The sequence below is a fragment of the Indicator indicator genome, chromosome Z (assembly GCF_027791375.1).
Source record: "Indicator indicator isolate 239-I01 chromosome Z, UM_Iind_1.1, whole genome shotgun sequence".
Lineage (NCBI taxonomy): Eukaryota > Metazoa > Chordata > Aves > Piciformes > Indicatoridae > Indicator > Indicator indicator.
In genome coordinates this window covers 64262857-64282384 of record NC_072053.1, presented here as the reverse complement: position 1 = coordinate 64282384, position 19528 = coordinate 64262857, and the positions used below count along the sequence as shown (strand labels likewise).

At 42.8% G+C, this 19528-nt stretch overlaps 1 protein-coding gene across 1 annotated transcript; it reads right to left on the bottom strand.

Annotated features, from left to right (window-relative positions):
• Nucleotides 1–14072: 14072 nt before the first annotated feature.
• SLC26A1 (solute carrier family 26 member 1) lies at nucleotides 14073–17344 on the bottom strand. The gene is made up of 2 exons (XM_054397825.1): nucleotides 16706–17344; nucleotides 14073–15590 (listed from the first exon to the last, which is right to left on the bottom strand). Exons 1-2 carry the CDS (start codon nucleotides 17321–17323, stop codon nucleotides 14073–14075), a joined length of 2136 nt encoding a protein of 711 aa, XP_054253800.1. The 5' UTR covers nucleotides 17324–17344.
• Between the last annotated feature and the right edge of the window lie 2184 nt (nucleotides 17345–19528).

Sequence of the window (19528 nt, the reverse complement as noted above, 5' to 3'; positions counted from 1 at the left end):
CGGGCAAAAAGCAGGAAGAGGCGCAACCCACTGAGCAGCAGGACAGCTGTGGCTTAGTCACCATCACAGAAACATGGTGGGATTACTCTTGTGATGGATGGCTATAAGTGCTTCAGAAGGCATAGGCAAGGACGGACAGGTGTTGGGGTGGCTCTGTATGTTAGGGAGTGTTTTGACTGAATAGAGCTCAAAGATTCTGATGACATAAAGTCAAGTGCTTACGGGTAACGATGAGAAGGCCAGCAAGGCTCAAACCACAACACAGCAGAGCGCAAACAGTCTTGAAAGTTCCTGGAGCGTGTGGGAAATCACTTTTTGACACAACTGCTAAGTAAGCCAAGTATTACTTGACCTGCTGTTTACCAACAGAGAAGGACAGGTAGAAGATGTGGTAGTCAGAAGCTGTCTTGGGCTTAGTGACCATGAAATGATAGAGTCCCTGATTCTTGGTAAAGTAAGGAGTGGGGTCACTAAAACCACTACCATGTACTTCAGGAAGATAAACTTCAGCCTGTTCAGGACACTGAGAGTCCCGTGGAGGACAGTCCTGAAGGGCAAAAGGGTCCAGGAAGCTGTGACTCATGGAGTTTCTCCCTTGTAAATATTTTTGCTGAAATTTGGTGGTATGTCTTTGGTTGGCACCCAGGCTGTCAGATCCCACTTGAGTTTGCACTTCCACTGCCTGTTTAACACCCCTCTGAGGTCTTTTCAGAAGACAAGAGTCTGGAGGAAAGGTGTGTTCCCCTGCAGAAGCCCTGGCTACCAAACTAGCCTTTTCTGTAAGGATAAAAGCAATTTCACAGAATCAGAAAAATCACAGAATCAGAAAAATCACAGAATGGTAGGGGTTGGAAAAGACATCTGATGATCATTGAGTCCAACCTCCCTGACACAGCAGGATCATCTAAAGCTGATCACATAGGAACGTGCCATTTCCTATATGTCCTGCAGAGAAACGTCATTAACACTCGGCTTGGGCACTGTTGCTCTTCCAAGGCATTGGGAGTACTAGAGCTGAGCCACAGCATGCACAGTCCCAAGAAATTTAGGGAAATCCCTCTTGCCAAGTCACAATGCTGGATTTCCATTCCCACCCAAGCCTCCAGGATGAAGCGTTTCCTGAACTGTGGCTGTGAATCTTGTCAACTCACAAGTTCCACAGGAACTGAAGACACAACATTCAGAACCAAGGCACTTTACAATTTCTTAAGGGACGGATCCCAGTTTGCCTCTCCTTTGAGACAGGGAACCTCCTGCATGCATAAACTTACTTGTGTAGAGTTTTTTCCTGGTTGCAATGTTCTTGATCGGAGGAGTGAATGGAGTGAATGTCTGCCTGCTTATCTGCGAGCTCTGGCACAACTGCTTCAAGGAGAGCTTTAGTGAAAGCTGCTAAAATACCAGAGCTTTTGGGGTGACAAATTTCCGTTTCTCCCCTAGGACTGACAGTCTTGATTTCCATTAACACAGCTGTCACTTTGCTCTCTTGTTGGAGATCATTCCCAGCCCAGTTCTTTGCCTGGGAACTCTCTGCAGTTTCCCTGGTGTGGGCACTGTTACAGGGGCCCAGGATTTCTAAATTCAAAGCTTCTATTGAAAGCCAGAACCCTATCCACTCAATTAACTGAAACTACTGACTTCAGAATGAGATGCTACTATGGTATTTCGTGATGCAGAAGGGAAGCCAAATTTCTCATCTTTTTCTTCTAGTTGGCAGGGCTTTAAGGCAGTACAAGATATAAAAGAAAGAGGTTCTAAGAAGAGTCTCAACCCCACAGAAACTTCAGCCCTTAGATACACATCACCAGAAATAAGCACTTTATTTATAAAGTAAAACCTGCAGTCTCTTTCTATTACAAAGTACATTTAAAGCTCGTTGCCATACCGAGATCAACACGTATGCTTAGCGTGACACACGGACGATTTCCACCCCGCCGACAAGTTCTGTCGGGGAGGGCTGTTTTCACCGCCTGCACTGCCACCCAGTACTGCTCCTTCCTGTAAGTTTGTCAACACCGAACACGAGAACGCAGTGGTTCCGTAGGAGTACACTTCCCTCGTGTGGTACACCAGAGGAGTGCAACGGCAGCGGCTGCCGGCGGCACAGCAGATCCCGGGAAGCCGCCGATGCCTATGCCGCAGCAGCAACAACAGTACGAGATTGTGCTGCCCTTGGACGGCAGCCGCGCTTCCTGCAGTTACTCGAACGCGCTCGCTGCAGGGGCCTTCGTGGCCGGGAGCATTCCCCACGCCGCACTCTGGGCGTGCGCCTGTCGTCGCGTCCGTTCTGCGTCGGTAGCGGGCGCCGGTGTGGCTCGGCTCAGCCCGGTCCGGCGCGTTTTCTCGTGGCGCTATGGGGCTGCTGCTCTGGCTGCTGGTACAGCTGAGCGCGGGCTGCGCGGCCTACGTGGTGTACGTGGATGTGCGGCGAACAGAGCGGCCCCTGCAGCACTTCTGGAGGAGCACTGGCTTCTGGTAAGCAAACACAGCCCGGCGGCCGGCCGCAGGCCACCGCTGGCGAGGTGACAATCGGCTGCTTCTAACCCTTTTCAAGGGAGAGATCCCTGTGGTGTGAGGACGCAGCCTTTCAGGAGGAACTTGGGCTCTTCTGGGCCTGCTGCACTGGGTCGGAGGGCCTAGCACCTTGTTAAGCTTTGCTGCTCAGCCTCTTGCTACCTGCGTGGAGCTCGTCGTTGGTTGTGGTCAGGTTCAGCAGTGGATCACAAGGCAGGACCTGTCCACATCCCCTCTCTGATTTGCGGTCTTGCCTCCAATGCCTTCGAACGTGTGGCGTTCTTCTTGCCCAGCAACAACACGTAGATAACTCGGAACTCATTGCCTTTCCTTTTCAATATGTCCATTGTCACTGTCCCTAAATAGGGGCAGGCAAAGCTTCATTGCCTCATAGTTCTAGGAGCTTTTTTTTTTTTTTTGCAAGACACTTTCAAACACAGTCTTCCTGATGTGGCCAGCAAGCCTGTCTGGTCCAAGTCAGAGATGGGATCATACATAAATTTCAGCCCCTTCCCTTGATACCCTGGTAGTGATTTGCTTCTCAGAGGTAGCCCAGGCTTGCTGAGCTAACTGGAGTTGAACAACCTTCGAGTTTTGTGGGAGATGCTCTCAGATTTTAAAGTAAGAACAGTATATTCCTCAGGCACATTCATATCTTCCTGTAGACAGATTGTGACCTTTAGGTCATGGATTAAATTACAGTTGTAGGAAAAAGTTGCACCAGGGTTGGAATCATCAGAGCATGCTTTGGATGAAAAGGAATTTGTCTATAATGCATAAAGGTAGTCTAAACCATTTTTTTCAATAGTTTTTCATATTGGTGGGAAAAAACAGGACCTAAAATATGTTCTGATGAAATGTTTGGGGGTTGGTTGGTTGGTTGGTTGATTTGTTTTGGTTTTTTTCTTTTGCTGTTTCTTTTTTCATTTGTTTGCTTTAATTTTTGCTTGCAATGTTAGGAGACATTAATGGAAAACTACCTTAAAAATAGTATATTTTCCCCCTATTTTAAACTGCAGCTCATGATTTTAAATGTGTGAAAGAAACTTCAGAAAGCTGCAAACCTGAAGAACGTGAGGAGAAGGCAGAGGAACAGCAGCAGAAGCAAAGGCTCTCCATGGGTCAGCAGCTATTCTATAGAAACACCTAGCCAACACTAGTATATCTCAGACTGAAGGGTTCCAGCTCCCTTGATAGTTCACACTGTGAAGGAAATGGGCTGCAGTTGTTGAAGTTTCTTTTCCACATCACAGTTTTAGACAGTTGGGCAAATACATAGCTGTGGATCAGCAGTTGGTAAAGCCTAGGACTGAGGCTTGATGTTCTGTCGGATGGGCACTTCCTGTTCAGAACAGGAAAGAACAGATACTGGTAGGACAATTGAAAAAATCCCACTGTTTTCCTAGCTTTCTTTTATATCTCATCATGATTTCCACTGGATTTGTCTCTACTGGAGTGTGTATTTCAGAGTGTTTATTTAATGTGGACTAAGCAATAAAAGGTGAATGCTTTATGTCCTAACTGCCATCTTTGCTGCTGCTTGAACTGAAGCAGGTTTGTATCTCAGAGTAAAGCAGTCCTTGAAAAACTGACAATATTAGCCATTGGAACAATTAAAAAGGCCCAAATGCAGTCAGACATTTTCAGTAAGAGTGGAATTGGTAACTTTTCAGTCTCACTTGTATGTCTTGAAACAATCACAGGGAGGTGATTTTTAAGTGCCTTGTATTCTGGTGAAGTTTCAGAGGGGTTCACATGCTGGCTGATTTATATGAAGAACTAGAAGGATGTAACCTATGTCAAAACTTGCATTTTCAGATAAAAGTGCAGGAGATGGAACAATAAATAAGCAGTGTCTTGGCTAGGACAAAAGTTGCACCAGGTTTTTGTCCATACGGCATCAGGCTTTTTCAAAACCCTTTGTGCACAGATGGTTTTATAGTATCAGGTCCATTCAGTGGTGTCCTTGGAGGTCGGATGGGTATGTGGAGGGGGACAGAGGTGGAGGGTATGACAGTACGACTCTGTACAGTATAGTTAGAGCCAGCACAGAGCTGATCCACTTATCAGAGGAGAAGGATCACAGTAGGCAAATCATAAACTGTATTAGGTTTTAGTTGCTATACGGTCTGGAGATGGAGCACGGGGCATCTCTCTTTGCAGTGTGAAGATGTGGGAGTATTCTACCAAACCCTGGGGACAGTTTAGCTTTCCTCTCATACATATGCTTTGACACTCAGAATTTGTGAATTAGCAGGAGGATTAGTGAGAGTCTCTAAGAATGCCTAAACCTGGTGAACTGGACAGTGTTCTAAGTCTCTGACTTGTTCACTGTTGGGGTGATATCTCCCTCCATCCTGCAACTATTTATCTGTGGCGATAAAGGCATCAGAAATTTACCTTAGTGTTATGTTAATTTTGGTGGAGTAAGTAGACACAAAAGTCACGTTAGCATCATTGTTGCTATATAGTTATGAATGTATTAAACTGCTTGCAGTACTAAGCATAGAAATCTTGACTCATATTCCTTTAATTCCTTATGCTTAGGAGAGAGTCAAACATAGCCGAAGAATTTGGAAGCTCTGAGGGTGTAACTCTGCTTCTAACAACTCTAGTTTCCACAGCAAAACAAGAGTTACTGGCATTACATCAACTTCAGCCAGAGATCAGGCCCCTATTTGTATTCCTGTAGAGTTCAGGAAATCTGGCTTCCACTTCAAAGCCTAGAAGACACTGAGCTCACATATCGGTATCTACTCAGGTGAGATGACTGCCATTGTATAGCTTCTTCAGACTACTGCTGCCTGAGGTTGCTACCCGTGCAGTACTGACTGCTTGTAACACTCTCTTGTGAGCACGGCTATGAGATGCACCCATACCATGTTCTGCTTTGCTGAACTAGATGTGTAAGTAGTCAGCCTCAGATAGCCTTCAACTTCATTTTGCATTTATCTCATGTTAAACAATGCTTCTTGTGCCAGTGAGGATCTTGCAGGTGATACAGGCACCTACCATAGGGGTCTTTGAATACCTAGTGGAGTTGCTGGTTAACGTTTGCAATGTTTTATTTCTTTTCTGTCCCTCCTTTCCTGAAGCCCTCCTTTGCCACACAGCCATGCTGATCTGTTTGATCTGAGCAAAGACCAAGAGATGAATCTTGCCTACCTTTCTTCTGTTCCACACGGTGGCATTGAACAAGTTCGAATTCACTGGTTACTGGAATTAGTTGCTCTCAGGTAAGCAAACAGGTAAGCAAACACCTCAAATCAAAATACAGAAAGATGTGAAACATTAAAGTGTCCAACTGGTGCTCACTTTGGTATTTATCATAGTATAATTGCAAGCTGGGCATAACTGCTTCCTTAGCAGTCAGGTAAGTTCCAGTGGAGAGGAGCCACTTTGAGGATGTATGAGATTAAGAAGAGAGTGTTTGTATTGTGCAAGATGGGGCTAGCTTGCATGCTTTACATCCTAGCAACAGCTTAAGGAGCTGTTTAAGGTTTTCTTTCATCTAAATAGTCTGTAGGTGTGCTGGTCAAGTTTTACCAGCTGTCTTGGGTCATATGTTACAGTCATTCCACATCTCCCCTGCTGTTATTTCCAGGCCTCAGCGTTTTAATTCCCAGTTGTACCATGACCTCAGGCTAGGAAGGTTCTCGTGCAGCGTATTGTTTGGCACAACCTTGAAAAGAGAGCCATGGAGGAGTCTCCGATGATTCCTTAAGCAAGGAAGAGTTTTGCTTTGCAGTCAGGGCATCTATGCCCAGTATTTTTGAGAGAATTCTTACCTGGATTCCAGGCAACTGGAGGCCAGTTGGCAATTGGAGAACCCAGATTTTGAGGTTTCAGTTCCTGTCCACACCCTGGCTCTCAGCATGTATACCTAGGGCACCCCCTGACCATAGGTCTGCTTTTAATATTTAGGTCACTGTGTTTTGCTCCATTTCCAGGTTAGATGAGTCTGGTGAAAGCTAGGAACAGAATGAAATAGGATGGTAGGCATAAATTAAATCCATTCCTTCCTGTAATGAAGAGATTATTACTTTATGATGTATGAAAATATGAAATATGAAAATTAAATTTATTAATAACAAAAATATTAATAACCATTAAACAATAGTTATATTCAGATTCTAGTGCACGATCATGAGATACGTCCCATAAACTGCTACAGTATAAGGGTTTCAACCTAATTAGCAAAATAGTTATTCAAGAACTGAGGTTGCAATTCTGCTGCTCGTCCACCAGATGGTGACTCGACAAGACACTTGGCAGCTGCTTATACGACTATAAGAGACAGTGTCAAGACAATACAACTTAAAGGCACCTTTCAGGAGACTTAAATCAATTGTGATCATGAATTACGACTTTGGGTGTGCCGGGGAGGCTGCTTGTGAGGCCTATGTTATAATACCACTCGAGCTAAGCATGGGGATTTAACCAGAACCATATCTGGTGCTAAACACGTGACCACAGAAAGACAGTTTCACTTGCTAAGCTAGTTGCTAGGCTACTGCTATGCATGCTGTCTGCCGATGCTGGCTCTGGGGATCCAGCTGGGGCTGCAGCTGCTGTGGCTGGTGCTGTGGTCAGCTCCCAGGGGCTGTCCCTTCTGGGTGGTGGCGGTGGGGGTAGCTTCCAGCTCCTCCCCTGGCTGTGAGGGGCTGTAGCTGGAAGCTACATTGGTGCAGACTTCTGCCAACAGACAGGTTCCCTGGATGGGCTCGGGCAGCTCCCTGGGGGTACAGTTCCCTCCTGGAGCTGCTAAAGAGTGTGTAGGGGAGTGGCATAGCATATCCCCTGGCTCGGCTCAAAAGTGAATGAGTGGTGCTGAGTTCCTCTTGGCAACAACTGAGTGCCCATTTCTAGAGTTACGGGATGCTCACAGGTGGTCCCGGATCTGAATTGCCCTGGGTCAGTTTTTGACTTAGAGGGCTGTGGAGCGGCACAGGCGGCAGCTCCCTTCTCCCACAGCTGTGGGGTTTTTTGCTGCGAGCAGGCACACAGAGGCTGCTTTGGCTCGCAGGTCTGTGGCTTATGCCTGTAGCAGATGCTTGGAACTGCTGAAGTTCAGGGTAGTTCCCTCCCTGTAACAGCAAATCTTACTGATGGGATTTCAATCCCTTAAAGGCACAATGGCAGCTTTTCCTACTGGCAGGGCTGGGAGATACGATGCTAAGCTATGGTAAAGCGAAGCAAAGGACTCTTTGCAGGCTTCCGGGTAAACTGAGGCTCTGTGGCTCTTCCCCGGTTGCTGGCTTCTCTCTGGACTGCAGAGGCCAGCAGCACGTGTGCATGGGAACAGAGCTTAACAGCTGAAGCAATAGCAAGGAGCTTAAGTAAAGAGCAAAGAGTGACTTGTTTACCATTTGGGGAATATTTATACATTACTTGAGCCTTGAATTGGGCCAATGATCAACCTTGATTAGACCTTTTAGCCTGTGACTAAGCTTGTGGCTAAAATTATGCCCAAACTGGGAAGGAGTACAAGCATATCATGAGCATCCCATACAGTGGGCGCATGATGTTGTTTACCCCAAACAAGGCAGGTTGGGTTCTTTACCGCAGCTGGCTGATGCCTGGCTTTTTGTCTGCTCGGCTCTGGGCTGAGCACCCACTCCAGAAAGGAGGAGGAAGGGGGGAATGTGAGCAAAACATGCTGGGATAAGTTTTGTGGGACAAGTTTTGGCAATATCTGGGGCATAATTCTGGGCATACGGTGCCTTTATGACATCCTTATCACAGTTTTTCAGGTGGCAGTACTGTCCCAAGCAAGACTTCTCAGCCATCCTGTTATGTGCTTTGCTAACCATGAGCCATTCTAAGAGCAGTGCTGAGGAAGTAGAAAGATGAGTTATTTTTCTGCCCTTTAGTTTAGGAGACATGATACAGCCTGACAGTACTACTGAGAGGTCCAAATGGAAGCTTCTACTATTTTACTGCTACTTCCATCTTCTGCTTAACTTGGGAATTTGTTTTTGTATCCTGAATCCACTTGTGCTCTGCATCAAGTGACAGGTAGTGACAACTAAAAAAATTATGACTTTTGCTAATGTCAGTTAACACCCTCTTCCGAAAGGATTCATACAGATAGTAACATTTCTACATGTAGGGAAATGCATGCCAGACTTTAGGACAACATTACGATTCCTTGCCTTCTTTTCCTAAAGCAGACTCATACCATTATGCCTGGTAGAAAGAAGCAAATATACATGCCTGGAGCAGGAATTAGAGAAAAGACAAATCGTAAGAATCCCATCAAAAGTTGTAATGTCTCTTAAAATTCTGCCTGGCTATGAATTGGGCCTGTTTAAAATTCACATCATTACTGCATCTGTTGTCCCAGTTGCAAGCTTGGGGAAGGTGAGCTCAGACTTTGGAAATGAGATGTGAGCAGAGTAGTGGATTTCAGAGTGTACATTAGGACCAGGAGAATTTTCTTCCTAGGTATTCGGGTGTGCTTGTGTATGTAGGCTTGTTTGGGAAGGTGTTTGGAGGTCCTGCATGCAGTATTGAACATGTACCCCAGAGCTCCCTCTTTATGTTAGTCCATCTGTGAATACAGCAGGTAATGCAGCTCCTCCCTTGATTTTTCCATGTGGAAGTGTGATGGTTTTACAAACTGTCTTTTTAATTCTTTCTTTACAAAGTTCAAGCAGAGAAGGTGAAGGAATGTAAATAAATCACTGTTGGGTGTAAGAAAGCAAAATAATGATCTTTCCAAACTCTTCCATTGGAGAGGTAGAAATGTTTAAGAATCTCAAAGTTGAGGCAGTCTGAGTCAGGGACTCAGCTTGCTTGCTGGGCTTCTGTCTATCTGGCAGCTTCTTCTTTTCTGGCTGAAGATAGCACACTGACCTTGACAATCTAAGTCTAACAGCCTCTCTGCTTCTTGACTCTCTACCTTCTGTCAGAAGGGTCTGGGGGGATTCCTTCTGGTCTGAGAGGGGAAGCCCCCTGGGGGAAGCAAAGGGAGCTTGGTTGTGCTTTTTCTGTTGATTGTGCATATTTGTAAATGTTGTGAATTGTGTGTATTTGTACATATTAATTGCATTTCATCATAGATTATAGACTTGCTTGTAAATACAGCTTTCATTTGTTTCCAGACTGAGCTAGCCTGGTTATTGTCGGTGTGGGGGGATTTCAGCTCTCACAGTGTTACAGGAAGTTTCCTGGTAAAGACTCATCCCCGTGCTATGTCTCCCTCTCTTACTGGGCTATCAGTTTTGTACTCAAAATCTTGCAGTGACTCAGCTTCAGCAAGGATGAGGACAGCTGTCACTGCTCACCACCACTGAGGTCCCTGTCTTAGATCTCAGAGATTGCTTCTGAGAATTGGCTTTGGTCTTTCAGATTTCTGTAACCAGCTGATTTACAGAAAAGTCATCAAGCACCTTTATAAAGAAAGTAGCCATGCCTTCACTCAGGGGCCAAAATTTCTCCTGGCACTCTGTATCTACTGTGCCACTTGCTGGTTTTCCAAATTATCAAGGGGAAAGAACGCATCTGTTATGGATTTCAACTCAGCCTTTGCAGGGAGTGAAAATTCTAGGAGCATGTAAACTTAGCAGTCAAGCACGAAGACCCAGAACAGCTGTAGTGCCTCAAAGATAGGATTCTAACCCACTAGCCCAAGTAGAAATTAGAAACTTTGCTAGTGATTAGAACCAAGCTGAAACCACTTATTTTGCAATAACATGCATTTATCAAAGACAAGACAATTAAGTTGTGGAAGGACAACCAGCCATTCTGGACCTGAGTGGCAGCAATGGTTTGGAAAGGGAGAGGGCATGGAGCCTGCAATGCAACAAATGTTGAGATTGAAAGAAGCAACAGGGGAAAGAATGCAAGTCTGAACAGGAGTTCTGTGCTGATGCTGAATTCTCTGTGTGTACAATTCTTTTCCTGAAGAACGTAAAGAGATTTTGAATGAGAACTCTGTAATGGCAAAACTGTGTTGTGTCATGGGGTAAGTGAGTAGAGAAGACTTCTTGGAAAGTGATGTTAGGTACCTGACTGAAGAAGAACCTTTGCAGAGAACAGAGGACTAGGAGATACAACCACTGTGGAAAGTCCACAGATGCAGGCATTTCTTTTTCTCACAGTTGGGTCATGTGTGAAAAGGTGCCATAAATGTTCCTCACAATAAGCAGATGTGCTCAGATAAAAGAATGCCACCTTCCCCTTCTCACTTCTAGAATGGTCTTTCTCATTATGTCTTCTAATCCACCAATGCTTAGTGTATCCCTGTATTTTAACCCTTTTCTAGGTTGCAAACCCAACTCTTTTCTCCTAGGTTATTTCACTATCTGTGAAAGGATACCACCAGAGAAACTGTTTTCAAATAATTGCTAATTTTATTTTCTAACCAAAACCACACATTTGCATCATTGTTAGCTAGGTCAAGTGACACAGTAATATTCATGGTTATGGGGGAACCAAAGGTGTTTTTCATACACCACACAGTTCTCTGCTTGTTAGTTAGCAGTGCCAATAAATACAGCCATTTTGACTCCAAGACCACACATTCTGCCTGTGCTCTTCTTGTCCACAGGAGAGTTCGAGGTGATGATTCCCGACACTTTGCCCAGCTCTGTGGGACCCACACAGTCCACAAGATAAGGACCCTTTCCTATTTTTATACATCATTTATACATGGATCTATGATTTATACAAGGCGGCACAGTGAACAAAAACACGGTCAATCTATGTAAGGGATATATTTCCTAAAAGGCTTATAATGATTTTATTTCAACATTACTATCAACCTAGTTGGAATTACAAGCCCACCCTCAGCTTCTCTCCAATTCACAGTACCAAATCCCTGGAAAAATACAAGAGAATGAGCACTTTTTAACATTATTGATATGCAGAGCCTTAATCTCGGTATAACACAGAGTAGCGAACGTAAATGTGCCAGAAAAGGATTTGCTTTTTTAGTTACCTTTTACATACTCCTTAGAAATAATTTTACTGTCTCCCAGCATCCCTACACACCTCATATCCCTGCTTGTATTGACGTAGTCTAACACAACTTGATTGTGAGTCAACTCTGCAATGAAACTGAAAGAGAAAATTGTTCTTATGGTTTCTTCTGGTCAATAGTTTCTTTCTAGGGAAAGTATTAAAGCTAACCCCACATTTTATGCATAACCAAGCTTAGGTATCCTTTAGTGCCATTCTTACAATAAATATGATGAAAAAGAGACTTCTGATTTTTAATTTCTCAGCCTGCTGGATAAAAGAAGGGCAGCTTCTCTTCATTTTTCTCCAGAGACTGTTGCAAAGATACATCTTCTATTAGAATTTTTTAAATTTTATTTTTATTTCAAAATGAGATTCCATTGAAGGTGTTTTTTGCATTTTTTCCTTTATGTTTTAGTCTGGTAGCTTGACCCATAAAGATAAAAGAAATCTAGATTGCTAGGATGTGTGTTCTCTTATACTAACACAATTTTCTTTGACTTCCAGCAACATTTCACTTCAGTGCAATCACCTGAGAATGTCTACATTGACATTTTCTGGCAGTAAATCCTGCTGTGCCCTCTGGTCAAAGAATGGTTAGAAACAAAAGCAGGCACAAAGTGATACTTTGTCTTTGGGCTCTGCTCATTTGCTTTTATGACAGAAAGAAGCTAGTCACAACAAGCTGACAATTTAAAGAATAGCATAATTAAATTGTTTTATGCAAGAAAATGCGTCAGTGGACAGTCCTTTAACTTCTGGACAGACAATGTGGACAGTTTTTACTGTCAGTGACAGTACTAAGAGTGTGCAGCCAATATCACTTTTTTATGATGTCAGCATTGAATCACTTACCTAAAATTGTGCTATTCTCAATCCCTGTGAAGACATTATTTATTTTGTCTTTTGGGAATGCACTGCTCTTCCTCTAACAAAATATTTTTCTTGAGAGCCAGACAGGTTCTGGGGCACATGTAGAACCTAAGTAACCTGAAAGTTGAAATAAGAAGTTACATGATGTGCTGACCTGATTTTTTTTTTTTTTTTCATATGGTATAGCAGAGAATTAGCTTCTGTATACATTGAACTTAATTTCTAGAGCCTGGTAATTCTAGGTGGCACAACTGTGTTAGGATTTCCTTCCATGCTTGGTGCTGTGTAGGAACCATCTATTAATAAGGAGAGAAGGCACAGCTGTCTATTTTTGTGCAGGTAACTGTAAGACTGAGTGTGAGAGAGGGTTTTCTGTCAGTGCCATGGGCTAGGACATTGGGTACTAACTGTGTTACTATCAAAATCTAAGACTATGCTTATTTGTAAAGAGAGAATATGCATATATTGTAATACAAGTGACTCTGGAAGTGTCATTTGACATAAAGCAGAATGAGCCTCAGCTAATGGAACCCAGCCCTGTAAAACATAGTTTAGAGGACCTCAAATCAAAGAATAATAGGAGAGAAAAAAAACCCAAACGCAAACCATTTTTGGTATGTACAATCATGGAATTTTTCTGACATATAGGGATACACAACTTACAAAGTGTTGCTCACTTGACTTGGCCCAGGTACTTTACAGTTTCATTAGCATTGCATCGGAGGCGACTAGACAGGCAGTTCTGATTGACCTATCAGTCCCTTTCTAGGCAGACCACTCCTTCCCACCCTACTCTCATCCTCCTACTCTTCGCACCCAGGCAGGCAGTTTTAGGAGGAATGTGCTGTGCTGCATCGCAGTTCTGAGGTTTTATGTTTGATGGTTCTTCTGTGTCTCTGAACTAGACTTGCATCTGCCCATCAAGAGCAGTTTATGTTTCTGGGATGATACAGATAGCTGGGTAGCTACATCAGTACCAGTTAAAGCCTTTAACTTTTCTTGATCCTGTTTATCTCATTACTAGTTACAAAATTGTGTGTCAGAGTTATATTTGTTCCAGCATGATGAGGGGTATTAAAACCTTCAGTAACTAATTATCACAGATCAGAGCCAATAATACAGGTGGCTTCAGTGGTAATTTTTGGAAATGATGGTTTTGAGAGAAAACTGTGATGGACCATTGTTCCTTCTTGTGAGAATTTGTGTCATTAAGGTGGAGAGCCCTGCTACATTCCACAATATTTTATACATTTATTTGTATGCAAATAGTGGGAGTTGTTTAGGAGCACACCCGGAATGACGGAAGGGGCTGGTCCTTGCAATCTAGAACTTAACCATTATGTGGCCAAGATGCTAAATTGATTGCATTTTCACAGGAATGGTTTAGTGTTATTAACACACTCTCCCAAGACACTGGGAGACTCAGCTGACACTTGGCGGACTTTCCAGCACAACAATTTCATGATATATGTGTCAGGTCACATCACCTACATTTTACAGTGAAGGTGCAGGTAGTAATCTAACCTGCTCCTGGTCCTGGTCTGTATCCCCAGTGGCTGTTTTATGTGGCATCTGACAACCAGCAGAACTCTTCAGGGGAGAATGGCTTGTAGGCCAGTTGCTGTACACAGCTAACAGTGTGTCTGATAATTTAATTACTACAAAGTGTTCCTTCTCATATGTCATTTTTGTAGTAGTGAATTGTCGAGGAAGGTGCAGGATTAAACTGAGCAATCTTCTGAAAGCTTTTGGTCTTTTGCAAACTGCACAGCATTATGTATACTGTAGAAGAGCATTTCTTTCATACTTCCAAAATCTTGCCCAAAGTAACCTCCTCTTTTCAGAGAGTCTATCACTGAGGGATTGCAGCAAGCCAGGAGAACAGAAATGTTTAAATCCTTGTAGTCTTTCAGGATTTCCTTTAGAGTATGAACTCCAGTGGTGTCCAAAAATGAGATGGAAGAGCAATCTAAAACAAGGGCTTGGAAATCAATTTGCTTAGGAACTAGTTGCAGAGTGGTTTCTCTGATGCCAAGTCCATTAGCAGTTGTGTGATCTCCCTTTTTCAGATGCTGCTTTTCCTTGTTATATTTCTTCCTTCTAGCAGCTTCTAGGTTAGGATCTAAGTTAGTCAATCTGTGCAGAGACTTGAGGAAGTAGTTTCTATTTGCATAGTAAAGTGGGGCCTCAAAACGGAATATTTTGACCTTTGGAACAGAAGAGAGATTTTCGTATTCAAAGTCATCCTCATAAAAGCTGGTGTCTTGGATCTGACCAAGCAGGGCTGTCCGTGGCCGCTGTGTCCGAACAACGATGCATAACATGGAGAAAACAATGCCAACCAACAGCCCTATTTCTGTGCTGATCAAGGCAGAGGCAGACATAGTAACAACCCAAACAAGCGTGTCCACCTTATTCACCTGGTACCGTGCTGGTACATCTCGGAACTTCCTCAGGGCTCCTCGGAGACTGACAATGATGATACAAGCCAGGACACACTTCTGCAAGGAGTAGAAAAGAGGTGCCAAGAAGAGCAGCACCAGCAAAACCACCATTGCACTAATTACTCCAGAGACTTGGGTCTGGCAGCCAGTAGATGTTTTGACAAGTGTTTTTGCCAGAGCTGCACTGGTAGCAAAAGAGTGGAAGAAAGAAGGAATGATGTTGCAGAACCCCACAGCAAACATTTCTTGATTGGCTCGGATTGTGTAAGCATATTTCTTTGCACACATTTCAGAAAGGGATACAGTGAAGACAAAGCTGACTATGGCAAGAGGCAAAGCATCTACAGCAACTCGAAGCATCAAGTTGAAATGTGGTACCTTGGGGGGAATAAATCCTGTTGGAATAGCTCCAGAAACACTGGATGCATAGACTTCATTTAACTTCCCATAGTGTGACACCAGTGTTGCCACAACAATAACTACCAGCTCTGTGGGAAGAGGAAATTTCAGCTTATGCTTATACCGATCTCCCAGTTCCTTAGCAGTAACCAACACAACAATACAAATGGTACTTGTGATGACATCACAAAGGTTAGCCTGAGAAATATTCCGGAAAATATTAATCCAGGTAATAACAAGCATTCCATGACCTTGGCTACGTGGGATTTTAATTCCAATCAGATACTTCACTTGAGCTGTTAAAATGGTTAAGGAAGCACCAGTTGCAAAGCCATCTAGTACAGACTCAGAGAGGTACATAGATACAAAACCCAGACGAAAGATTCCCATTAGAACCTGAGGAGACACAGAAGAAAAGAGAGAAAAAAAAAAAAAGGATGAGCTGCAAATAATGAAGTGCAAATGGGGGAGAACTAGCTGGAGGCAGAGAGTATTTGGCTATTTCAATCTTAAAACAGGAATTACACTTTGATGTTTAAATCTGCTTTTAAAACACCTGATTCCTTTTACTATTGTGGGATACTACAAACCCAAGAGGAGGCTGAAACAGGCAGTCAAACACGGGTCTGAAGTGACTCCACTGAAGTGGCTTGTCTGAGTTTTATTACCCATACAAAAGAGCCATGAATCCAAAAATGCTTCTGTTATACAAAAGCCAATTTTACTTTTCCTGACCTGAAATGAATAGAGTTGAAATTTACTGCCGTTGCTTTGTAAACAAAACTTGAATGACAGCAGCTAACATCCCTGCATTACTGGCACTGTTATATTAGACCTTTTAATTTTAGCGCTGTGATCGTAAGTGAAAGCAGAGCACAGACAGGCTTTGCAGCTTGCCTAAGGTCAGTAATGGCAGAAGAGCTCACAAACTTTCCCAGATACCAGGATGCTGTCCTTAGCTAGTTGCTTCTCCATTCAGTGATAGCTTTGGAAAAGACAGCTTTACAAGGTCATCTTGTTGTTTATAAAAGTAGCTTGAAATTTTGTAGTAAAAAGGGAAAATGTTAGCTCTTTTATAGTGCATATATCTGTATCTATATAGATACATAATTAATAGACAAGTTTGTTCATTGTGCTTCCTTCTGTGTGCTCTTGATATCCTTGTGATAGACAACATGTTGGTAAGTCTCAAAAGTACAACACAGACATTGTTTGAGAAGCAGATTAGTCAGTCTATTTCCTGTCTTTCTGCTTATGGTTTATCTTTTGACAGCAGTCAAAACAATAACGGTCTTGCAGAAGAGTCTTGTTTTACCTGTGCTTGCTTGTAGCTAAGAAAACTGCCTACCTCATGCTTTCTCTGGGCTGCCTATAATTAGGCTTCCTGGAGAAAACATTCAGGTGAACTTCTGATTCATTTCTCATTCAAAGAGAGTCAAACCAAAGCTTAGGTTATGCAAAGAAGCTTTAGAAACTTCATACCTTGCCTCTGTATGTCAGTAACCACTTACCTGGTACACTCCAGCCATAAATGTCAAGGCTGTAGCAATGCCAATGGCGTAGCATTCTTTCCCACACTCAGTATTCATCCCTGTGGTTGTAAAGTTGAAGGCAGTTGTGTTGAACTGACTGTCATTCTGCAGAGAGCCATCAGCTGAGGCTGGGGATACATCATCATTCAAGTCAAACCCAGCCAAGAGAAGTTCTCGGTCCACAACTTGTCCTACCATTAAGCTTATCAAGCTGAAAATGCCAACTGAGACATGTCTGGATGTGCCCATTAAGAAATAGATGATGTTGGCAAAGAATGATGTGTAAAGACTATAAATAGGCTTTAGACCTGCTAGGAGTGAGTATGCAATTGCTTGGGGCACCAAAATGATCCCAATCACTAAACCAGACATAACATCCCCCCAAATGTACTGTTGGCACCGGTACTTGGGAAGCCATTGTAAAACAGGGAAGAAGTCCATGACAAAGTTCTTAAGCTTCTTTGGGGTGAAAGTGCAGCTCTTCCTCATCTTAGCTAGCAGGACTTCTTTCCTACTAATCTTGACACGAGTCTTTCTTTCCAAGAGAAAACAGGAAGATGTGGTGTTTTCCATCCTGATGGCCTCGAGTCTTTCCATTGTCTCAGTGTCTACTTCATGTATGTGTCCTGCAATATGAAGAAAATTGCTGTTAGATTGCAGTTCATGAAGGTTTTTTTTTTTAGCACAGATGTTTAACGCTACCAGTTTGTCGCTTGACTGTGCATTTAAGGAAGCATCATTCCAACAAGAACACCACCACAAGGCTCCACTGACACACAGCACTAAGAAATCAATCTGCAAATTGAACCCTTTGTTGCAGACATTTAAGAGCACATTCAATTGAACCCAGTGTGTTTTACTAAGGAAAAATGGAGTTAAATTAGTAATTAGCTTGTCTTCACCTACAAGTGAAACCTATTTCTTTCCTCTTTCAGTATGGACAGACAGAAGCCATACCCATTTCCTAAAACTTGAAGTACACTCAGTGGCACAGTATTCTGTTTGTATATTTTAATGATTTTTAACAGCTAAATTTACTTTAGACTGTAAGATGCAGTGTGGTTATGCTAGATCTGCTTGAACAGGAAACCAGTTAGAATTCAAGGTGAGAGAAAAGATAAAAAGTGTTACAACACCAAGAGATATACTTAAGAGCATATGATTAAATTTTACCAAATGCACAGTGCTAGCAACTGTAATAAAGACACTCATTTTAAGATGCAAAACCCCAACATTTTCTGGCTTACCTAAATTAGTTTGGAGAATGAGAGGCTTGTGTGTAAGGACAGCAAGTCCTGTTTGAATATCACCTACTTCTTACAGCCAAATGAATTCAGCCAGCCAAGAAATAAATACGGTGCCTTTGTTCTACATACTTAAAAGCTAGTGGGCAGTGCAATATCCAGTCAGTGCTTTTGATGGCTGCGTAAAAAAAGATAGCATTGGCTTCTGTACACTAGGCTCATATATTTACATGTTCAGTTGCTGTCTGCCTCTCTTTAAATTCAATTTATTTGCAAGTAAATTCGTATTTACAACCCCCCCCCCCAACAAACTAATAACCCTGCCCCCCCCATTTAATATATATACATTTTTTTTGTGTGGGTTCCTGAGGGATGATAATAGTGTTTAATATATAAGATTATTGGAATATCATTTATCTGGAAGACTGTTAAGAGATCTTGCTTATGACTGGTAATTCAGTAACATATTTCAGCTGCACTGTCTTACTGGAAAATCAGAACAACAGGTTTTATAAAAGTGAAGCAAACGAAACCTGGTATGATAAAAGTGTGTATATTCTCTGCAGTTTTGATGCATTTTAGACAAGATGAGCTGCATTTCTGGTGGAATAAATACATTCAGGCTAAAACACAGCCAAATGGTGACAAGAGGTATTTTACTTCAGTCCTTTTTTCTCCTGAAAATAAGAGGTTCCCTCTTGTAAATACCCATTTCTTCTGATTGATACATTTTCAGAGTCAAATGAACATGCTAGCTGTAAAATACTTATCTCTGAAATGAAGTGTTACCAGTTTCCAGAAGATGTTAATGTTTAGAGTGCAATTGTTGCTTTTGGAAAGCCACATCAAAAACCAAAGGGAATGTTCTTACCAGCAAAACATTTTTGAACTGTGTAACCCAAGAATTCTCAGCCTGGGATTCCTGTAGATCAGTTAAAGTTCAGTTGCTTCACGTGAATAAAATGGGATCCTACCATGGCTGTGTGCTCCCCTGTACATTTGTGCAGCCTTGCAGACTGTTGGGAGCTCCCAATACCCTTGCCATCTGCAAAATCCTGTGCATGTGAGTGGACTCCAGCCATCTTATTGTGGCACTAGGGTACACCACCGTCCTTCCACAGTTGTAATACTCAAGCAATATTGAGGAGCTGTAGGGGTGTCAGTGAGTAGATTCCCCAAAGTGACCTATTTTCAGCTCAGCCCATCCTAAGTGGTGTGTTAGAAAAGAGACAATCCCTACCTTGGGTGCTCCTTCACCACCCAGAGCTTCACAAAACGTGTTTACCATTTACTGAGTGAAGGTTTCCCATCTCTTAACTGAAAGAGCTGGTTTTGGCACAGCTGGTTTTGGTAGCATATAGCGCAGAACATGTCCATTCATTGCCTTTGACTTTGGCATTCTAACATGGTTAAATGTTTAACAAAAGTGAAGGTTACTTGTATGTACGTTCATATGTATCATCCATGTCATTAGAATGAAAAGCAGTTGTGGTGATTTTTTGTTGTGTTTTGATGTTTGGAATCTTCGTGATTAAATTTTTTTCAGATTGCCCTTGCC

Coding starts and splice junctions, on each gene's coding strand:
- SLC26A1 (XM_054397825.1), bottom strand. CDS start 17,323: ATGGAAAGACTCGAGGCCATCAGGATGGAAAACACCACATCTTCCTGT. Junction 15,591..16,705: donor TTATGGCTGGAGTGTACCAG/GTAAGTGGTTAC, acceptor GTGTCTCCTCAG/GTTCTAATGGGAATCTTTCG.